This window comes from Thunnus albacares, chromosome 19 (genome assembly GCF_914725855.1).
Source record: "Thunnus albacares chromosome 19, fThuAlb1.1, whole genome shotgun sequence".
Lineage (NCBI taxonomy): Eukaryota > Metazoa > Chordata > Actinopteri > Scombriformes > Scombridae > Thunnus > Thunnus albacares.
Window position 1 is genome coordinate 21,860,499 of NC_058124.1, and position 23,425 is coordinate 21,883,923.

The 23,425-nt window shown below is 38.9% G+C and overlaps 1 protein-coding gene across 2 annotated transcripts; it reads right to left on the bottom strand.

The window, feature by feature from the left end:
* Nucleotides 1-1,503: 1,503 nt before the first annotated feature.
* mbpa (myelin basic protein a) lies at nucleotides 1,504-9,567 on the bottom strand. 2 transcript variants are annotated; one of them, XM_044336018.1, is made up of 6 exons: nucleotides 9,227-9,555; nucleotides 6,998-7,090; nucleotides 6,437-6,463; nucleotides 4,928-4,948; nucleotides 3,280-3,363; nucleotides 1,504-2,758 (listed from the first exon to the last, which is right to left on the bottom strand). In XM_044336018.1, the coding sequence occupies exons 1-6, from the start codon at nucleotides 9,344-9,346 to the stop codon at nucleotides 2,708-2,710; spliced, it is 396 nt and encodes a 131-aa protein (XP_044191953.1). In that variant the 5' UTR covers nucleotides 9,347-9,555; the 3' UTR covers nucleotides 1,504-2,707. The 2 variants fall into 2 exon arrangements, with proteins under 2 accessions (XP_044191953.1, XP_044191954.1); XM_044336019.1 differs by lacking the exons at nucleotides 4,928-4,948; nucleotides 6,437-6,463 and having other exon boundaries at nucleotides 2,595-2,758; nucleotides 9,227-9,567.
* Between the last annotated feature and the right edge of the window lie 13,858 nt (nucleotides 9,568-23,425).

The following is a 23,425-nucleotide window of genomic DNA, read 5'->3' on the forward strand; positions in this document are numbered from 1 at the left end:
CTCATTTTGACGAATTGTGAACCATTCTAGAACACTGAGGCTCATTCTAGAACACTGAGGCTCATTCTGGAACACTGAGGCTCATTCCGGAACACTGAGGCTCATTCCGGAACACTGTGGCTCATTCTGGAACATTGTGGGTCATTCTCAGGCAGTTTACCACTTTAACACTTTTAGAACAGTTCCTTTGCAGCATAACGGTAGAGCAGCAGAGGTCTCTCTTGCTCAACATTGTGGCAGCATTGAATTATGCAAAAGGTCTTTAGCGTGTTTGAAGAAAGCGTCCTCCATCATTTGTGAAAAAACACCCAGGGACCCTGAAAGACGGCGAACTAATGAATGGGACTGTGATTTAATGTATTCAGGTGCATTCAGAGGGGGGACAGCATATAGAGATTTCCATTTCAATGGTAAACATAAGGTTGTGACAATCAAAGAGCAACCTTACAAAAAGGTGCAACAAGGATCAATGTGCAGTATATGTAAGCAGTTAAATGAAATTAGGACATGGTATGAGGGATTACACAACAGTTTGCTGAGATTTACAGCATTTTTCCTGTCAAAGTAAGGTGATGCAGGTTGAGAAAATGCTTAAATCATATTGGGATTACGCATTTTGCGTTGAGTATTTGAGCTTCTATGAGAGAAATTTCCTTTTTGAGATTTTAAATCCAACATATCTGTCTTATATTTTGCTGTAATATTTTCTCCTGACCAGACATTTTTGTGGCTGGAATCAGTGTAAAGACAAACCACAGTGAATAGCATCATGTATATTTAGCTCTTTATGTGAATGTTTAAGTGTGTCAAGCACAGGAAAATTGCCTTTCACCTCTCTCTTGTGTAATGCTGACTTTAGGCCACTGAGCCAATTATCGCAGGAACATTGCATGCAGGAGAGACGGAGCTCTGTGCTAATTGTGGTTTTAGGGGCAGTTGTCCTTGAAAACTTCTATCAGCATTGTTTCTAATGATGAGAAACACTGTTTTCCTCACTTCTGAGTATTGACAAGGGAATCTAATGAGGATGACTCATTCTTGTTTATTGCTCAATTACATCTCAGAGAACAGTTTGATATTGGGATTCATGTTCGAGATAGATGATGATTGGGTTCTGGAGGATATTTCAAGAGTGTGTGGGAGTCTTTTCAGTGATTGATTATGGGTTGAATTGGGGGCAGATACGCCCCCCACCCCCTCTACTGTCGATTATTGTCATAGCTTCAAACATCAGGGTACAATTTGGTTGGATTGTGTTTTCCTTTAAATACCTGCACAAAAAACACCGCTGTGTCGTTCCCAATCAACCAAGAATGCTTTGATTAAATGTCAGAAATTGAATATTTCCTTTCATAAACATTGAAGTTCCCAGATGTTTTAGTATAAAAGAAAATGTATGTATATAAGAAATGTATGACTTATTCTGCATGTGTTATCGTAATGATCTTCCTAAAATGTAAGACAAGAAGTGTTCAGACTTTAAAACACTTAAAAACTCTCAACTAAGAGAAGACGAAGGATGTTTATTTCCAGTTAGGCTGAACATTAAAAAAAAACAACAGAGTTTTACATTAAGAGGAAAGACAGTTTTCTAAGTATCATTTCCTAATACTGTAGCACCACCACATATCAGCAACCTCAGAAAAAAACATCTTTACACTGCTTTTGACTATTCAGTTAAAGTGAACGTACACACAGATCATGTACAAATGAAAATGGCAATGTAATTTATGATGGACGCAAAAAAAAATGGACAAATTATGCGTCAGGACATTTGAAATGAACATATTGCTCTTCAGTACTGAAATCCTTACGCCATCTTGCTTCTTCCACCTTAAACCTTCGAACCACTTACGATCTGACCATCAGATAAAACAAACCTTTTGTCTTTCATTTTATAAATAAAACACAAACAACATTCAAACTTCAAACTGAATTTAAGATACAGGCAGACAAATCACCATAAATGAAAAAGATGCAACAGCTACATACAGTAGGAAAGAGTGCAAACAGTCATTTTTAGGACATTTTTCAGTTACGTAACAGTGCATTTAAAAAGGGCATTTTATTCTTTTCACTTGATAGACTTACATAGCATCATATTGTACATGTTTATTAACCACACTGAGGCACAGTGAAATAAAACCTGTTACATGAAAACAATATTAGAGTCCATACTACTCATAAGTTTCCAGTTGTATCTTCAAAATGCATTGTATCTTCAACATACATTTCACTCAAGCACAACAACCACAAACAGGACCACTCTCCGTCTAGATTTCTCACATGAAACGAAAACAATGACGCATTTGGCGTGTGAGTCTTCTAGAAAGCAGCGAGATAACACAAAGCGTCACTCGTGTACAAAAAGCAGACAACAGGAGACAAATAGAAAAACAAACATCTGCCATGAACAAACCTCAGACACCGGACAGCAGACACTAGCACCATCAGACCAAATGGATGATTTTTAAAGAAAGATATTTTACTAAAAGCATGACCAAACTTGGCACAGTACATCCCCGAAGAGTGGATTTTATACCGTGCCAATGTTGTGTCATTGTCTAAAGATACAGGAAGCTCATGTTAGTGGGTTAACATTTCTTGAGGTTGTGAGTCCGCCGCGTGCAGATCTGTTCCTCCTCCTCCTCCTCCTTCGTCTTGTCCCATCGGCTTTGGATCTGTGGTTTGGTCCTCGGCGGAGAGCTTAGAAGATGGTGCTCCAGCGTTTAGAGGGTGTACGGGACTTGGTATCTCCCTGGAGAGAAGAGGGAGGATGATGAGGTGGCTGAGAAAAACATCTATTTTCTATCTAAGAGCAATTTGGGGTGATGTAGTTTTCAGTGGAAACTGTGCCGAAAGTTCATGAAAGATGTGATTGTCAAATAATTCACATTTAGTGGGATGCAGGGAGATCATCCAGACTGAAAGTAAACCTTCAAAAAAGTCTAGGTAGATGGACATGATTCAAAAGATCAATGAATATGTGTAAGAGAGATGACATTTTTGGTTTTAAATGTGTGCAAAATGTTGCTCTTCAGCTCGTTAGTTTATTATGGTGACAGGTTGCTGTGAGAGCATGTTGATGAAACATGACGAATGAGAAGTCTACAAGCTGAAATGGTGAATCATTATATTTATTTATTACTCACTGATCTCTGATGAGAGTATCACTGTTGTATTTGGGCAAACACAGATAGGAAACAGTGTGTATGAGGTCCAGTTTTACTGATGAAAAGAACAAATATTGAGGAAAAGGCAAACGTGGGGTGAGCTCACCAGGTTGAAGAGTCTGGACAGTGTGCTTTGGTCTCTGCGTCGTCTGACAGGCGACTTTGTGCTCTCGGCACGCTGCGACGAGGCCTAGAAAAAGATGCTCTGTGAGCTCGGATGGAGACCTGAAACCTGGGTCTGAAACCATGTTTGTTGCTTTGTCATTTGCGTAACCTTTAACCAAACATTTAATTCATTTTACATTGATGGCCTTTTCTCTTCACAAGATGAGGTATATTTTACCTCAGAGCAGCAGAGATGTCAGACTACTTTACCAAAATGCCAAGCACAAAATAATTGAAAATGTTTCGTTACAAAGGGCACGATTATTGCTGTTGTTGGACAAAAAACACATATCTACAAAATTATGCATCTTTCAGAAATGTAGAGAAAACTGCATATGTCCCATAAATGCCTGAACTGAAGTTTTTAGACATTTTGCACAGATATCTCTTTGTTTACTATTCATCCTCTTTAATTGCATTGCGATCGACCATTTGGTATTTGGATTTATGTTTTCATTGAGTTTCTAATGCGCTTTGCTGCAAGCTGAATTTCCCTTGTGGACAGTAAAAGTAAAATGTCAGGGTTTTGAAATTTAAGATATGATGGACAAGTTTTTAAAGTCCTACATGTCATAAAATTGATACAATATATAACCTTAATGTCTGGGCTGCATGTAAGATGCAGGTATGTGCTTTTTTTGCAACAGCAGCAGTGTGACATGGAAGAAACAGTTGTCTCTGATCTTTGATCTGTTATTGTGAGAGAGTAACATGGTCGACACATGAAAGGAGGAAAACATGAACACATGAGAGGACCACACTCAGATAACAGCAACCTTTGGGAGAAAGAACATGGATGACAAGGACAAGGTAAGGTCCGCAGTGAACTGACTGACACTGACGGAGGATATTGCTGTCAAATTACACGTACAGCCGGACAGCTGGACGGCTAGACAGATGAGAAGATACAAAGGAGAGGGGAAGCCAAAACAGATGGAGTGGTGAATCATCTCTGGCACAGAGGGATGGAGGTGTTACAGAGAAGTACACGTGTGAAAAAAGAGGAGGAAGAGGAGGAGGAGGAGGAGGAGGAGGAGGAGGAGGGTGATGCAGGCCGAGAGGTCCTAAGAGAAAATGTTTACCGGTTGTGGTTCATAAATAGTTGAGCAGTTTCAAAGTCATCCAGAAGCAGCGAGCCGCTCTGGATTGAAGCAAAGAAGATGGGGAAATTTAAATGTAATAAATGTATCAATGAGCCAACCTTGTTGGTTTCAATCATGAATAAATGAGTCCTTTTCAACTGATCACTCAATGAAAGTGATTTACTGCAGCGCCTATCAAGCACGAGCTGATATAAGATTTGCTTTTCAGCCACTAGATGTAAACGCAGGTGAATCAGCCCGCCTTTTGAATAAGTCTTGATTCCACTGGCTCAGGTATAAAAGATATTTTTCATCAAGGAGGAAGGCAGTGACAGACAACGTGAGAAAGAGACAGAACAAGCGTGGTTAGGTAACAGGTGCACTGCAGACAAAGGACACATTGCGAAGGAGCTCTGTACAGACAGATTTAGACGGGATCTTTGCACACACACACAATCAGCAGTGTGGCTTTTGTTCGATTCAAGAAAGTAAGATTGCGTGACGTACCAAGCCCAAGCGGTCTCTCCACTGGACATGAAAAAGAAACAAACAGTAACATGATGAGATGAGATGAGATGCATCCTCCTCAACACATCTGGGAATCCTCCAGTTAAAGGCATTAGATTAGCAGTGATGTGGTGGTAAATTACAATACAAAATGGATAAAAGTACCTATACGTTAAGCATCATCAAGGTCAAATTTAAAACATTACAATACAGTAAAATTATCCTTCATGTTAACATACAACTTAAAGCCACTATGTGTAGATTTTTTAGCCACACTATCAGCTGGATGGTTGTATCTCAACAGTTATTGGATGGATCGCCATGAAATTTGGTGCAGATGTTCATTCTCCCCACAGGATGTTGTAACTCTGACCTGTCATCTGGTGACATGATTGGATCAAAATTTGATGCAAAACTAACGACATTCCCATCAGCCTGAGTTTTGTGCATAGACTGTGAAAAATATGGACGTAGCCTCTGTGACGTCACCCATTGGTTTCTGAAGAGCAGTTAGTGGGCGGCTCCGGCCGTCACCATCTTGGAAGTGCCTGACTCCGCCTAACTCCTGGCTAATCCAAAATGGGCAAAGAGGTGGAGCTGAGGTTGGCCGGATGAAGCCTGGTTGCTCAAACAAACCACCTAGCGGCTAGTGACCCGTCACTCAAAGCAGCCATGTCCTTAATCATGCATAACTTTATGGCTTTAAGTTATAAAAAAGTTCACCCCCTGTACAGTTGTCATAAAAAGGGAAATTAGCTATGGAGACCAAAACCGTTTTTTTTGTACCAGGCTGTAAATATGGTTATTTCTGCTGTGAAGTTGGGCGTTTTAACATGGGGATTTATGGGGATTGACTCACTTTTGGAGACAGCCTCAAGTGGCCATTCGAGGAACTGCAGTTTTTGGCACTTCCGCATTGGTTTTGTGTTTAGTGCCAATTATCAAATGTTAGCATGCTAACATGCTAAACTAGGATGGTAAACATTTTACCTGCTAATCATCAGCATGTTTACATTGTCATTGTGTGCATGTTAGCATGCTAATGTTAGCATTTCGCTCTAAGTACCGCTGTGCCCAGAAACAGCCTCACAGAACAGCTAAGCTTCATCTTATTATGTAGCTTTAGCATCTTTGAGAGTATTATTATGGCATAAAGTTTTGTTTTTAGAAAAATGAGACAGTCCTAGTGAATACTGATGCACTCTATCAGTTGCCAGTGTCACTGTGGTTCAGATCCATGTGGAGACAGGGGCCTAGCTGCATGTGTTTTTCGTGATACTACCACCATATGGCGCCAAAGTTAGATATATTGTAATCTTACACAAAGTGGCTTAAAGGTGTTACTCTACCGAAAGACAGAGTAGAGTCCATCAAAAATGACAGAGAACATTAGTACTAACAAGATAGTCACATCTAAAAAAAACAAACATTCAGGAGTAAGTTTGATCACCCTGCTGCTACACCTCTGGTGTGATCAAAAAAACTGATATGGTGAAAAATGAGACTCACCCTGGATTTAGGTTGAGGAGTGGAAACCTGAGGAACACCAGGCAACAACAACAACAACAACAACAGAGTGACTGATTGCATCGCACAGCAAGAAAATAGAACAACAAACTCTGTTTTGAAATACACAAATGGTTGAGATGCTGATTGAAATCCCCTCCAATTCTTTTTTTTTTTTTTTATCATCTGTATGTAAATGATTCATGCGGCTCTGTAATCAGTGAGGGAGCGGAGGAAAACAGTTTAGCATGCTGTTTTTGAAATGCTGCCACGCTACTGATGCCAAGAGTTAGATCCAAAGTAAAGAAAAGGAAAACACTGACAATTACACAGTAATACAGAGGAACTTGGAGGAAATGGGTTTCGTCTGTGTTTAACTTGTGCAACTCGTGGCAGTTTCAGACATCAAACTCTGGCGAACTCTGAAGTCAGTCTTCTAAATTTAAACAAAACTCTGGATGTTAGCCTGGTGCACCAAAAATGACTTAATATACAAGGTTAACACATGATATATGATGTGATATATACAATATGTATATGACATTTTGAGCCAAAAAAACTTACAATGCTCCTGAAGAAATGCACCACAGCATTTTCATTGGTGCGGCGGCGAGCAGATTGCTGGGGTGAGGTGGACAGATGACCCCGGAATGACCCCTGAGAAGATCAACAGAGGTCAAGTAACTACACAGTCAGTACGGCATACAACAATGTCAAGAAACACCACTGTGAAATTAAACTGGACTCAAACATCATGTAACTCAACAGCAAAAAATCTTTTTATGCAGTAGCTATATTCATGATTCAATAGGCTGACGTGAGCTTGAACAGACATCAGTTCTTTCTTTCCTGGAAGTTGCTCGCAGCTGCACCATGCCTCTTAATCCAATAATTACAATAATTACAATAACTTCAAGGCCCTACTGGATGTCAAGGCTCACATTATGAGAGAGAAGCAAAATAAAGTAGACGACACGTATGAGAAAGGACTGAAAACCATGTTCCATAATGTGAAATCTGCAAATTAATTCAATTAAAAGCTATTAAGAGACTGAAAGGAAACAGATTTAAGAGAGTGAAGGATGATGTGGTCGGCTACAGCGTTGTAGTTTTAGGGCACAGTTGAGAGATTTTTCAGGAGTCAATCACAAGTCTCGTCTCTTCGTGGGTGTATGAAAGGTGCAGCTAACGAACCCTTCAGAACAACCTCACATATCTCTGTCTGCACTGCTGACAGCTGTTCGTACTTTTCATCCTGCAGTACTAATGGTAATTTTTTGAATCAAAACTGAAATAAACCTGAAAAGAAATGGATTTGTACACACAGATGCCTATTTTTTGGTTTTCTATTTGTGCTGCATTGTACTACAGGACAGAAAGGCTGCAAAGAATGAAAGAATATATCCAAACATAACGGGTAAAGTGCATCAAAGTTTGTGAAGACACGAAACCTGAAGTCTGACATCCTTGTGCCGCATCTACTCAGAAAACAGGCTTGGATGTCAGATGAAAGGAGTCTATGTGAGAGCAGCTATGATTCCCGAGGGGCCCTGCCATCACTGAGGGTTGAATCTTGAATCTTGAAAGAGGTTTTGTCCGAGCTTTTCTATCTACAGTTCAGGGCCCGGCTGCCATTACAAACAAGCCTTACATTTTCCTTCACAGCATCTCAGTGGCTTTATGTATTAGAGTTTTATATCTTTGCAAGCATGGAAGACTGAGAATAACAGCATGGGTGGAACGAAGCCACTTACACTACTGAAAGGAATTAGAAATTATGAACTGCTCGATATAAATATCGTTAAAAAAAGATCTAAACTGAAGAACTGGTGTTCAGCAAGTTAACATCTTATGGGAAGCATTATTGCTGCCAGTAATATAACAATTTTTACAAAGTGCACAGTTAATAGGATTCAGTAAGTAGGTGTAAGTTGTGCAGGCAGCGACACATCTGTATCAGTAAAGCAAGTGTCTGAAAAACTTTTCCATTCTACAGTCTAGTTTAGTCAAATCATCTAAATTAAAAATATTGTTGGCGCATCAATATGACCTAAAAATAAGGAAACACATTACTTTTGATTTTTTTTAAATCCAGAAACTGTGTTCTGTTAATTAATCTTCTTTTCAGCGACATGCTGCCCGACAATTATGCAGCATCTTCTGTCTCATGAAAATCTACAAACTGCAACTGGAATTTAACCTGAATCTTAAAAAGCAACTTGCAAAAAGAAAAGATCACTGATCCAAAACTGAGCTGAATGTGTCACTGGGTGAGTTAACTATCTGACTGCCTCAGCAAAAAGCCCTTTGATGAGGCACTAAACCATCAAATGAGTAATGTAAATTTCTCATGTCACATCCGAAACCAGCAACTGCTCTTTCAGGTCGTTTTTGCAACTGAGAGTCTTTTAAGTTAAGTTGAAATTTTCAAGAAAGTTTGCTTTGCTCTTTTATGTTTTTTTACAAACTCTGCAAAGCGCAATCTAGACAAGTTAAAGTGGATCAAAATGTTTCTAAAAGATTTTAAAAACTATTAACAATAAGTCAGAAGACCAGGTACTAACATGTAGAAACTAAAATTTTAGTTTTTGCCTCATTGACTTAAACTAGCATTCCTAAGAAATACCACCAAATTCAGTTAAGCACTAAATAAGCAGCACATATCACAGTGTTGCAGTACTTTGAAGAAAAAAAAACTAACAGTGGAACACTGGAAGAGTTAAAGCTCCACTGGGAAAAAAAAAGAAAAGTGAACTGTCCCTTTACTGTAAATCCGGATGTATTGCTGCTCACCTTGCTCCTTTTCTTTTTGTCTCCTCCGAAGAACTTGCTAATCGAATCCATGAGACTTGGGTTCTTCTTTTTCCTGCCGAGTCCGAAGGTGCTCTGCCCTGAGGTGCTCGCTGTAGCCATTTTAGCTGTTGCTGAGGTTGGGTGGGATTGACCTTTGTCTACTCAGTAGTCCTCTTCGAAGCTAGTCCAAAGCCTACAGTGCCAATGCTCTGCTGCTCCTTCAGGATGGTTTGCTGCCTTGCTGACGCTCAGGGGCCGTCTTTGAAGGTGTCGTCCCCCCTAGTGCACCATGGGAAATGAGGAGGGTCAGGTGAGGGGGGGGTTGCTGCAGGGACAGTTAGGTCCATTGCTCTGGCTCGGCTCCAGGCATTCTTCGGAGCTTCAGTGGCTGTGTCAGTCACTGCCGCCCTCCGCATGGGCCCGGCCATTGTTCCTCTCCCCATCTGCCTCACCCCGGCCGCTGGGACAACAAGGGTTATCTATGAGTCTGAACTCACACCCTGATGCAAAGCAACCTGCAGCACTGTGAGGCCATTGTTGAGTTGGCCTCATGTATCTTCTTAATGGATTGTGTTTAAATTGGATGTACAGTCACCCACATTAACATATGTAGACAGGCAGAAGAAAGGAAGAGCTTGTTGTGTGAAAGATATCAAATAGTGTGAACACCAGCGAAGTATCTGTGTCTGCAGAGCAATAAAATAAAAAAGTTGTGGTGACTTTGCACGTTTGGATTTTCTGCATTTCTGTGTTTTCACATTAAAATCAAAGATATTTATGCAGCTGCCCCAGTTTTTACAGCAAGTTTAATGGAGCAATAATGCAATTGTAATAATAGAGTTATTACAACAGTTTAATGGAGCTTCAAAAGTTGTATGTTGGAGTTGAAAAATGGAAAATTTAATCAAACTTTTACTGTTTTACTGTGATGTTAAGTTGGTCATTAAAGGCTGACATAATGTACCAATAAAAACAAACATTTTAATGTGCAAGAAGATCGACGATTGTGTTAATCCAAAACCTTGTTTGCTAAATCAAAAGAATGAAACGTCTTGCTCAACTTTTATGCTCTAAAGTGCTCAGAATAATGGTGAGTTTGAACATCTGCAGTTTAATGACAACTGAGAAAACTTTATCTGTTGATGAAGACCATGTGATACAGTCTAAAACTCCAGAAAAAGTTAGTAAGAGGACATAGAGTGGAGATTGTTTTGCCAAATGTTTCCAAGCTCAAGCTCAACATTTTAATGTTGTAAGACTATTTGTTACATTTCCTTTATCGCCTGTCTTAGATGATTCATCCTCAATATCCATGAATGTGTTTCTGTCTTTTTTTTAAAAAAAAAATCTTTTTCTGCTGTTGGACGACATCAAACCATTACAAGGAGTCCTGGATGTGTTTGTTTCACCCAGAGCGCCTGCAGCAGCCAGCAGACAAAGCAGGATCTGTTGCAGCGTTAGTTGTGTTAGAAAACACCCATGCAGCATCAGAATATTAATATTTTGGAACAGATGCCTTTTTGTTATGGCTGCTTCTGAATTTCAAGTCACTTTTGGAAAAAGGAAAAAAAAACAAACTTTTGTTATACTGCAGGAGTGTGGTGACATATCACACAATATAATAAAGGAGACTGAGGAAGAAATACAGCTTGTTTTTAAAGAAATTGAAAAAAATGACAGCAGCAGCAAAACAGTCAGAGGTTTGATTTGAAATAAACATAGGAATCATCCCCCCAAAAAAACAATTTAGCTGAGTATTATATTTGGCACCATCTCTTTATCAGAGCATATATGAGAAAACTGTGAGCAGTCCAGCAGCACCTCTAAGTTTTATATTTTCCTGTAAGAGATCAGACGCGGTGAGACAAAGGAGAGACAATGTGTTTCTCAAGAGGCAGCATGGGAACAGCTGCATGATCTGAGACGCAAAATGAATAATACTTGACCTGCTTTGCATGTGTGGCCTCTCATAGAGGTACAAATGTGGAGCCGAGATAAAAAAAAAAAAAAAGAGAATATCATGCTCTGGGTGAGTAAAAAAAAAGGATGTTTCTCCACTGCCATGCTGTGGTGTCACTAAGCTTCATTACAGGATAATACTGGTCGGGTCTAATCATGTTTCTTCCCACTTCAGACATCCTGCTGATGTCTGCACACAGTCAGGACTTGTTTCAGAGGAAGCTGCCGTGTTTTGGTGCAGTAAAGAAAAACCCAATAAGGTGAAAATTGCTTGAAAATGATTAGATACTACATCAGTGTGCACATGATGCTTTCATTTGATTTTGTTATTAGTAATCATCATTTTATAACGCCTGAACTGACTGTTTTCATATTATTATGTTACATTTTGTTCCTCCCAAAGAGGGAAATGAAAATCTGCTGAAGTCTACAGGAGAAAAAACAAGACATGACTCATCCATGTCTTATTTTAATAGCATTTTTGTTATTCAGGAAACGCAAGCTTGTTAAATTCAAGAGAGGGTTGGCAGAAAAAGTTGTATTTTAAAAGCCAGAGTAAATATATGGTAGCAAAGAAAGGCTGTAATAATCTGAATCCTATAAGCATTTAACTGTAATACCTAGTTGTAAAATTTAACCGCTAATGAATACTTCCATCTTAATGAGATTCTACCATCTGAATTTATGTGGTTTGAATTCCCCTCTTTGAAATGTCTAGACTTTAATCTCAAGTTATTTTTTCTCATTTCAATTCAGATATAAAATTCAAGTGTTTGAGGTTTCCAGTCTCTCATCTGAACACTTCCTGTCAAGCTTGATACTGTGTTTTCTGTCTGAATTTGTGAACTCAAATGAGAAAATTAAAATCAAGTTAATGAAATGGCACAACTTTAAATGACCTACTACACCTTTCATAGAGAGGCATTCAAACCACAAACATTCAGATACAGTAGATGGTAAATATTTCAGTGCTATAAATTCAGCGGTCTGTTATTTCCCTCCATTGTCTCTCCTTTTACCTCTCCTCTCTGTACGTTTATGAAGCTCCGGGATACGCCAGAATTTTTTGCTCAAGTTGTAACATTTTCACATCGCACAGATGCCACCCTGGGCAAATTTGCATCCTTCCATTGTCTTTATATGCAATCATGCCACTTCTAAAATTCACAGTAAATGATAGGGGACAAAATCCACAAGTCTTCTTCAGTGCAAAAATATATTTAAAAGTTTATCTGAAGCTAATATGAAGCTTCAACGTCCAAATGAGTCAAATCAAGTAGATATCTTTCAACGTTACTGTCTTTTTAGTGCCAAAGTCCCTCTTTTTGTTACTATACTTCCACCGCAGCTCAACAGGGAAACACTGTCCGAGGAAACACAAAGAGGACATTTTATACTAAAAAGACTGTAACTCTGAAAGATACCCACTTTATCTGACCAACTCAGAAAACTGAAGCTTCAGTTTATCTTCAGATAAACTTTAAATACATTTTTGCATGAGGACTGTGGATTTTGGCCTCCATCACTTACACTGTAAGCACATTTGGAGGGGATCTTGTAATGGTCAGTATGAACACAAGGAATGGGCACCTGACATGCTGAAAATTGTGAACCTGTCCTTTAACACTTTAACACATTTAGCTTCAATAATATTGCTCATATATATTTTGAATGGCTTGAATCAGTTGAACCAGATCTGCTGAGGAAAAGGTTGACCAGATGTTACTTCTTATAATACACAATTTAAATTGTTTTTTAGCAGCCACATGTGGCTAAAATACAGCTTTTATTTGACACAGTGACTCAGAGGAAATCAAAAAATCCTCATAAAAATGGAGAAACTCAAGGCCTTTACTTGAACCCATCCACTGAGGAATCCTGAACATGTGGGTGAACGTGTGCCTCCATAACATACAAGTCTATAGACTCAACATGGCCGTTTCCTGTATAAACAGAGTAAAATGAGGATGGACTCAGAGGGAGACATGTTTGTCCACTCGGCCATATACACAGTGCTCCTTCTGTTTGTCCTGTAGGGCCGGGGCCTCAGCGCAGCACCCACGGGCCTGTCAGAGGTAGGTAGGGTGCAGGAATGCAGAGAGTGGGTTGACCACACTGCTTGTGCCCTCGTGTCCAGAAGAGCCTTGGATTTGTTCCTGGCGCTGGAAGGTCGAGGCAGAGCGCAGGGGAAACAATAGCGGCCATGCAAGCGAGCTGTGGGACACAAACACGGGAGATATCTTTGAACCCCGGCAGGAATGTCGATCTAGACCAAGACGCCCACTCAGAGAGGCAGCTGAATATCTGCCACTGGAGGGAGGGAGAAAGAAAGAAATCCTTCATCTGTTCATTCAATATGTGCAGAAGATGACCAAATGTGACCGTTTGGCTTGTTTAAAAATAAGTAGTTAAAACAATTTTCATGACTTTTGCAACTTCTGAGTGAATGAAAATGATGATGATGTGAGTGTTGAACTTTGAAAGAGGCCAAAGATGAAGCTAGAAGTTGTTTCCCTTCCAGTACCAAACAGTGTGAACTGGCTTTTAGCTACTATGCTGCACGCAGATAGAGCCTGACGATCTTAAATGTTCCCCAACCCTTCGCCATTTTCAAATCTAACTTAAAAACTCAGCTGTTCTCACCTGACAGGCTGCAGCTCACCTGTCTGTGCATCTTTGTGCTGCTCAGGTTGCTGTGTACAGGATTTACATAATTAAATGATGCCTGACAGTCACAAACAAATCAGCTGTGGCTAATTTAGCTTATAAATAATGTTCATGTCTTAATGACACATATGCAATATTAACTCTGCTCCTGATTCATTCTTTGAAAAAGGGAGGGAATGATTTAAATAGTTAATATCTCTCCCACTAATTTAAAAGAAGATTAATGTTTGGATTAAATACAGAACAGAATTTTATTAGCTAAGCTCAGCTGTCAGTGACGCTCTGGTCCGTCTTTAAAAAGGACTTGAGTTCTTTTTTATAGGCATTTTCACCCACAGTAATTGACATGTCTGAGTTAGCTAACACCTAATGTCTAAAATTTAAATATAATATCAACTGATTGATGGCAGTTTTGTCCAGTCAATACGCTTCAGATTCTCCACTTCACCGACTCCACTACTGCAGCTTGAAGACACAGTTTGAAGTTGAGGGTTGCCAGGTAATCAAGCTGAGGATCCCCCATCTGTCTTTTCACTCTTTGCAGAAAATACACAAACCTTGCAACTCTGCACAGGTCTCTCTGTCTCTCTGTTAACATTATGTGGAGTTAAAATGACAAGATCGTGCTAGATTGGTAAAAATATCGGTAGGGGCAATTCAGCAACACCTTAACTCAACGCTCATGCTAGAAAATCATCGCCTGCACAGCGAGTGAAGTCTTTTTTGGCATAAAAAGTTGAAAATACTGCCAAGTTTTATTATTACAAAAACAATAAGGCTGCTTTATGTTTCAGGCTTTGCCAATTTCATGAACGTGTTAAAACGAAGAAAGCTTTCACACTACAACAGCAACAGTGGTGGGTGTTTTGATTCGTGTTCTGTTTGTTCTGCCAGGAAGATACAGCTGGAAAACTCAGCTGCTCAACACAGATAAAGTCAACAGGTATTCTCTGAAGCAGCTTGTATTCAGCGATGATGGTTTGCCTACCAACATGTTTCAGTCATGTTGTTATGGAGCAGACGTAGAACACGCTAACAATGTCTACATTTGTTCAAAAAACGATAAATCACAAGCGTGTGTGATCTGCTTCCTATTCTGAGAGATGTCTGGGTTTTAACTCCGATGAGAGAGGCATCGTAACTCAAGAGATTTACTGAACATGCTTTTACTGATCCAGGATCCAGGATGCTCACCTGTAGCCCCTGCCCTCAGCCAGGTGCATAACAGGCCATTATTATACCCAAGTGCAAGAAATTTTTGAAAACACATCAGTGAAGCTAATGAATATGCATGACTGTGGATGACTTTAATCTCTGCCGGTGCCACATGTTGTGTGATAATCAAAGGACGGTGTGAATTTCTGTGAGAAAAACTCATTTGCACGTCATTTCACAGGTGTTAAGGCTGCGACGCAGAGGAATTAGTGAAGAAACACAGTGAGAAGGTTCGATTAAAATGGTAAATTAAACATTTGGTTGGGAGTTTAATTGGATGGAAATGACAAACATTAGACTTTGAATAGTCTTGCACCTGACACTCTTATTTGCTATTGAATGTTCAGTGCTCATTTTCTACTATTTTCCTCTACAGCAGCTGAACAACATGTAACCTGGAGCTTCCCATGAACTTGTAAGAAGGTCTTGGTTCTAGATTCTGTCTTGTTTTATAAACCAAAACTCTGGCACACTCTGCAAAGCTGTGAGTAATGACTTTATTAAAGTGGAACACTGATTTTACACTTCAGAGTCGTCAAAGTGGTATAAAAAATTTTGTGGCTCCAGATGGAGCTGTGCAAAAATATCTGATAAATTGCCTCAAGTGACGTCACATCAGTCAGCTTCGGTTGGTGTTGAAGGTGTTTGAAAATGGGAAAAAAATCTGGACGTGTGGAGTCAGAAAGAAGTGAGCTTACTAGACCTCTGTAGACTGATCCTCATCTCTACATGAGCTTCTAGCATAACACACTTGAATTTCTGAATGAATTATTGGTGGTTGAGTTGCATTGTGGGCAATGTAGGTTTTGACAATCGCTGTGCCACAGAGCCATACTACCTACTCACTGTATACAGTCTAAACTAATCTTCATAGTTTGCAATAGTATACAATAAGTCAACCCAATGCATCTCTTTACAACAGCAGGAAATTATGCAATAATTGTGCTGTGCAAAGTTGTTTTTTCCAATTCAATAGTTATTTTCCTGGAGCATTCCCTATTACTTTTAATTTTCTCAAGCTGTGCATTGCATTGTGGGAGAATCCATCACAGCACACTCAAAAATCAAGGCACTGTTGTGACTTCTCCAGTAGCTACATATGAATACACTCTATAGTAGAAGCCTGCTTAGTAATAGAGTGTAGTATGGATTTTGAATGAGACACAGCTGATATGGCTGGTGCTGCTGCATCGGTTTTGATCCTCTTTTTAAAAACTGTCCATTGTGACTGAATGACTGAAGCCATAAACCCAACTTTTGGTTTGCCATGATGTGAAAAATCCCTTTGGCTGGTGTTCATCCTCCTCCAGCATGACTCTTTCAGTCTCGTAATTCATCGGGAGGACCCCTCCAGTGGTTCAGACAACCATTTATCTTTGGAAAAAGTGCTGCAAAACAACTCAGTATCATTTATAACTGTATCATCGCAAAATACAATGGAAAACACAAGCCACAAGGATTTTTGGCAATTTATGAATAGCTTATAATGTTGTTTTTTATGGTTTCAGAAACATGTACCAAATGATATCATACTTCTAACTCTGAACTGACTCTTGTGATCATCTTTTAGATGGCTGCCAAAGATGACAGCTGTGATACCCATATTACCCCAAAATGCCTGAAATTACACCAATTTGAAGTGATCAAGTTTTAGGGTTTTATTTGGATGCAAAGACAGAGAACTGGCAAAAACTCTCTAAAAGCAAACTAAAATAATGAATTACAGAAGATCTCTTCTTTTTCTTGAAACAACAAACATTTACTGTATGGTAAAATCATAAACTGCCATAAAAGCCATTTCTCTCTTGCTCTCCCGTTTGCAGAAATCCTTTATTTACAGCAGCGGCTAAAAAATATCCTCTGGTCCTCGGTTTGAAACAAGAGAGCACGATATTGTTGAGATGCTAAACAAATGACAGCATTATGCTAGAGCCCTGTGCCGCGACTCCTGCCAAATGTTGATGGAATCATTGGCTTTCGACCACCAAGACATTTGCATCGAGTTGTTTACCAGCCAAAAGGATCGCTGTGAGGACGCACTGCGGGGAAAAAAAAGACATTCACATCTTACAGCTGATCCTATTAGTTCAAACAATGGGAATTTTCAAAGACAATGAAGACACAAAATGCCTCTGCAATCCATCAAGTTTTTGAACAGCATATTAACACCAAAGGCACCCGTTGTTTATTTATGAAGATTTATCAAATGCAAAATGTAAAATGACAAACAATTAGATATTGTTTCATTGAAAGGAGGAAGCAAGGAGCCTTTTCTTAGCCTGAGCGTCCACTGGATGGTGACATCAGCTGTTGAGCATCATAGCCATGCTGTCATCTATAGGCTACAGTGACTGGATGCGATACGAAGAGGTCATCCAGGGTGACAGAGACACAACAACACAAAGGCTTCTTACCGTTGAAGTCAGTAACTGTAATGTAGCACGATTTAACTTCTGAGAGAGCAGAACAAAGCACTTCGACACCTCAACAGTCTGCTTATGAAAAGCAATTTTCAACAGATTTCAAGGCTTCAAAGCTTTCATGAGAAATTTATTACTTCAGAAGAAGATCTGTCAGTAGAAGAAAAAAAAAACAACTCCCTGTTTTTGTCAAAGTGTGGCTTTCAGGGTCGGATTGATTTATTCTGTCTGAAGGACAATTTTGACGCATTTCAACGCTTTGACAAATGGCGTCACTGCTTTTGATAGCTACTCTTCTCTAAGTACCAAACCTGACGTCATAGATAGATAGATACACATATAGATACATATATAGATAGATAGATAGATAGATAGATAGATAGATAGATAGACGTGTTTTTTGCAATGCGGGTTACTTTGTAACATGTAAACTGAAGATCTTGTATGTCTTATTTTGATAATGACTCTACAATGTATGAAGTCTTTTATCCATTTGTCAATTTTAGTCATATTGGGACCACGAGTGCAAATTAGCTGATGAGCTCACCCCGGCACACCTGCACTGATGTTGTTACAGGGGACATATCATGCTTTTTCTGGTTTTCTGTTATTTTTAAACAGTTATGCTGTCAAATGTCTATGTTAAACATGGTCAAAGTTCCAAATCCTCGTGGGGACATCAGATTGTTTTCACATGTCTACAAATGACCGCCTGTTCGATAGCCTTTGTTGCTAAGGTTGTTCACGTTGTCCACTCGCATATTCCAAATCGGATTTGGGCTTGTACATGTATGGATGTATTTGAGAAGTTTCCATTTCGGGTAAAGAACGAAAAAAGGAAGTGAAATCCTACTTCTACTGTTTGCTTACGTAGCCTCCGGAAGCGTCGGAAGCGCCTGGGAGCTGACCAATCAGAACAAAGTGGGCTCATCGGGAGGGGGGGGGGGGGGCCTTAAAGAGACAAGAGCTATAATGGCCTGTTTCAGACAGACAGAGGGCCAGTATGAGATAAATAAGGAGTTTTGTTGAACTGTAAATCATGCAAAGATGTTTCCAGTAGAGCCTCAGAATATAAATATAGACCTGAAATGTCCTTGATATGTCTCCTTTAAAATGTCAGTGTTGATTAATCTGCCTTATCCATTATGAATAGACTAATACATAAATTAATAAATAAGTAGGTCAAAACAATGCATCATTAAGAATTTTGGGAGCTTGTAAGTTTTAATATGTGGACAACCTCCTTTTCCTAAAAAAACTGTTTTTTCCAATGGAGCTCCCTGAAGGAAAAACATAAGTTGAGCTACTTCTTGTTAAACAATTATTGCATCTGTTGGTAAGACAGAAACAGCTGGTTAAGTAACCAGGAACAGCATCCATAAAATACACCAAGCTTGTCCTTTCTCTTTCATTAAAGAACACAGTGCATTATGTATTTATTTACTGTACATCCAGTCACATCTGAGGACACGCTGCTGCTATGAATCTTTCAACTGAAGGTGTGTTTGACATTTAAAACAAGCAGGTTGACTTTAACTTAAGATGCTGTTTGTGAAAATAGCCATAGCCCGTTCCCAGTACAAATTAATAATTCACTTTAAGTCTTTATGAACACTGGATGTTTGTTCCTTCAGTGTGTTGCGTGTGGAGAATATAGATCCGGTTATGTGTGACTTAGTCAACAAGCTTCAGCTGCATTTGCTTCAGTTCAGCAGCAGCTCTCAGTGCGACTGTCTTGCTGCTGACACTGAGCACACATGTTCAACACATTTATCAGAACAAATACAAGTTTAACTAGACATTTCCTCTGGATCCAGACAAATATCTGATTTGTTTGTCTTAGTACTTGACAAAGTGTCACTCAAGAGAGATTAATCACATTGTAATGACACGAGTGCAGAGGCAAACCTCCCCGACTCCCTCTACTGTGTGAGGGACTGCGCTGCATGAAAGTACAGCTGGTCGATGTAATGAACTTCAAAAGCCCCACAGTTAACACTTACTTTGTTCCACTGCGACTGTGTCAGAGAGGTGTTAATTCAGCCTCATTATAATCAACACCTCTGACTTACAGTCTCAGCAAAAAGTTGCATTATACTGTATACATGATATCCAAATAACCAGTATATTAAAACAAAAAAGTTTGAGACTTTGTCTTACACCACTTCAGTTTTCAGTCATTGAAGATGTTTTTTTTTTTATTGGTTAAGCAAGACAAAACACAAAAAATGTTTTAGCATAGACAGACATGATATAACAATATTTCTTGGGTGGTCAAATGCGGTCTTAGTGACACAGTCAATGTGTTTTCTAAACTCTTTAATGGATTCAAGGTGCAGAAATTCATGATTAGTTGTGATGTATGTCTGGTTTGTTATGAGAAGATTTGGAATTGTTTTCAATGTATGTGCAATAAAAAAATGAAAAAGAAAAGTGGGAAAAAAGAAAAGACAGAGGAAGGTGGATGAATAAGTGTCAGCATTTTCAAAAAGGAAGAATAATATTAAATGAAATGACACAGACAGATGTTAGACGGAGGTGTGTTTAAAGGGGTCTATAGGCAGAAAGGGACTGACTTCCAGGAAGACATTTTTTTCAGCCACCTTGAAAACAAAAAGTACTTCCTCTGTATCTCCCAGACTAATAACAACCTTCATTATCTAAACATTTACTGTGTGAAAAACAGGTAAAAAAAAAAAAAAAGTGAGAGAAAAGGCAAAAGACTGAGCAAAACAAAACGGAACAAACAGCACAGTCTGTCAACAGTAAATCACCCAAATAACAATCTGTAGCTCCCAGCTATTTCAAATTATTGGGGTAAATGGATGTGCTGTTGCTGTGGTCTCCTCTCATGACTCAGTGTCATGGTAACAACAGGTCTGACTCTGGTCTGAACTAAAGGGCTATCCACCTGAGAGGAGGAGCAACAGGGTCCAGAGCAGCTTATCTCTTTATGTCTCTAATAAGGTTGGGAGAAAAAAGAAAGATCAAAGTGGTGGTGGGGGGGGGGGGGGGGGTGAGATGATGCAGTGACACTGGTTTCTCTGGTATGATATCATGATATCACTGTGAATGAAAGCTGAAACAGAAATTGAGTAGAAGGCTTCGAACGTCACTCGCTCATGATTCTGTTCTTCAGGAGGTCATTAGTGTCTATTGAAACAAAGAGCTTTAATGGATTCTTTTGGATTCTCCTATTTCTCACCTCTTACTGTGGTAACAAATGAAAAAATAAAAGATTCCTTTGTTAAGTCAAGGCAAACTGTGTTTATATACACCAAAATCACAAATGTGTCTCAAAGGGACACAAGATGCTCTATCCTTAGACCCTAGATTCAGATAAGGAGAAGAAAACACAGTTTATCAGGAAAACATAGGGGGAGAAAACCCAGGAATAGTAACACAGGAAGGTTCCTTCTTCTTGCAGTAGATGTCTTATATGCAGAGTAAGCATGAATTATGGAGTAACACACATTATGATGTGCAAAAGTTAAGACAAGAAGAGGCAAAACATTCACATTTTGTAGCAACAGACAGTAAGAGAAAACATCGAAAAGACTGTTTGAATGAAATAACAATAAAATATGAATTTAAAGAAATTAGAGAGATGCCATTAAAAATCTACACAGATACTTTATAGTACCTTAGACTATATAATTGTACAAATATTTGTGCAAAAGTAATAATAACAGAGAAGGAAAAAGGGGACTGGAGCACATTGAGTAATTCACAGCCTTTAACTGTGCAAACAGACTAATGTTTCAACACTACTGTGTCTTCATCAGAGTCAAAGTGGACAAAGATATGAGGCAAACAACATATATAATCAATCTAGACCAGGTGTACCAATTGTTGTTGGATAACTGGTTGAACTGGGTTTCAAATCGATTGGTTAATGAATCAAAAGGTTGAGTTGGAGTTGCCATAGTTGGTTTCCAAGTGCCACATTTCCTAACATCATGTCAGAAACAAAATAACACAGACCTCTCTTAAAGTTACAAAGATAAAAGCACAAAAAGTACAGGTACTACCATCCATTATGTGTGAGAAATAAGAAGAAACATGACAAATTCAGTTCTTCATTTATGCCAGAGGGCTAACACCATGTCAGAAACAAAAGACCGAAAGAACACAGACCTCCATTAAAGTTACAAAGATAAAAGTGCAAAAAGTACAGGTACAAACATCTGTCAAGTGTGACAAATTAGAGGAAACATGACAAATTAATTTCTTCTTTAATGCCAGAGGGCTCCACTGTGTTCAGGGTGTGAGTCTAATACTCCTCAGAAGCAGAGACTTCTTCACTAGGAAATTTATTTCGAGCCTCTTTTCCTTCCTCAGGGACACTGCTGATATACTAAAAACTATTAAACAGTTCAAATATGAACAAGCTGATATCTTGGAAACTTTTGATGTGCAGATCCTGTACACATACACACCTCATTAAATAGGTCTTGATGCTCTCACTCATTACCTCAGCAAACGTCCAGATGGGAATTTTACCTCCTAATGAATTCCTACTTACACTGTCAGAAATGATTCTCACCATGAACCTCTTTAAGCTTCTGGATTCCTATTACTTGCAATCCCGTGGCACAGCTATGAGCAGTGCTGTTGCCCCATCCTGTGCTTGTCTCGTTACGGGTCTATGGGAAGAGAAATTCATTCATAACTCACATTTTTGTCATAGATTGCTTTGTAGAAAAGACACATTGATGATATTGCGGTCATAATAGATGATAGAAAAGAGCTGTCTGATTTTCTGAAATACATAAATTCTACTACCAACGATCTTTCTTTCACTATGGAACAGCATGAAACCTTAGTCCACTTTCTAGACCTTTACATGGGAAACAACAGTACAATTGAGACTACAATCTATTATAAACCCTTAAGCAGAAACACTCTTCTAAAAGCTGAGATTAACCATCCAAAACAACAAATTCGAAACATTCCTTCTGGTCAATTCTTGAGATTATGCAGAAACTGCAGTACTGCTACAGATTTCCAGTCTAAAGCTGCTGAAATTAAATATCTCTTCAGCCTTTTCAGAGGCTCCTACATACACAGCGGGAATCCCTGTAAGTTAAGAAAACTAGAGCTACTACTACTTCCTCACGGATCACTTTCTCTACTGAGTACTTTCCTGTGGCAGGCAGGGTCAAATATATTATCCTTCAGCATTGGAAAGTCCTCAAAAGTGACCCATGACATCAGCCGTGTGTCTCTGCTGATTACGTTTAAACGCTGCCGCAATCTGAGAGACACACTGATTCATTCTGACACTAGAAAACCACTTAACACTTTCTCCTGGCTGTCTAATCAACCTGGGCACAATGTTCTAACTCGTCGGACACCAAGTACTTTACACATCCATGTACTGGTAAAAAATACTCCATTAAATCCTTCATTTACTGCAGCAGCACACACGTGTTGTTTATATGCTGAAATGTTCCTGTTGTCTTGTTTATGTCAGACAAACAAAAAGAATTTTAAAGACATCTGTGAACATAAGACTGCAATAGGAACACAAAACATGGATTATGCTGTTGCTTGTGGGCCAACCACGTCTCTGCATCATTAAAGTTCTGTGGAATAGAAACTAGTTTGTAAATAAATGTATGTAAATAAAGTAAAAGCATTAAATATGTGTATATTTGTAATGTTATTTTCACATTTTCATATTTTATTTGTTAATAAGACTGATTTACATATTTACTGTAGATGATATGAATAGCTGTTGCTCTGGTGACAGATAATGAAGATCTGAATAAATATATAATACTGGCTTAATATTAATTGTAGCAAGTAAAATAATTAACATTAAAATACATGCACACTTAATTAATAGGGAAGATTCTTTTGTTTTCACATCAACAGTTAATTGTTTATTGAGTTTGTATTCTAGTTCACACATTAATTGGTGATTTGTCCAGGA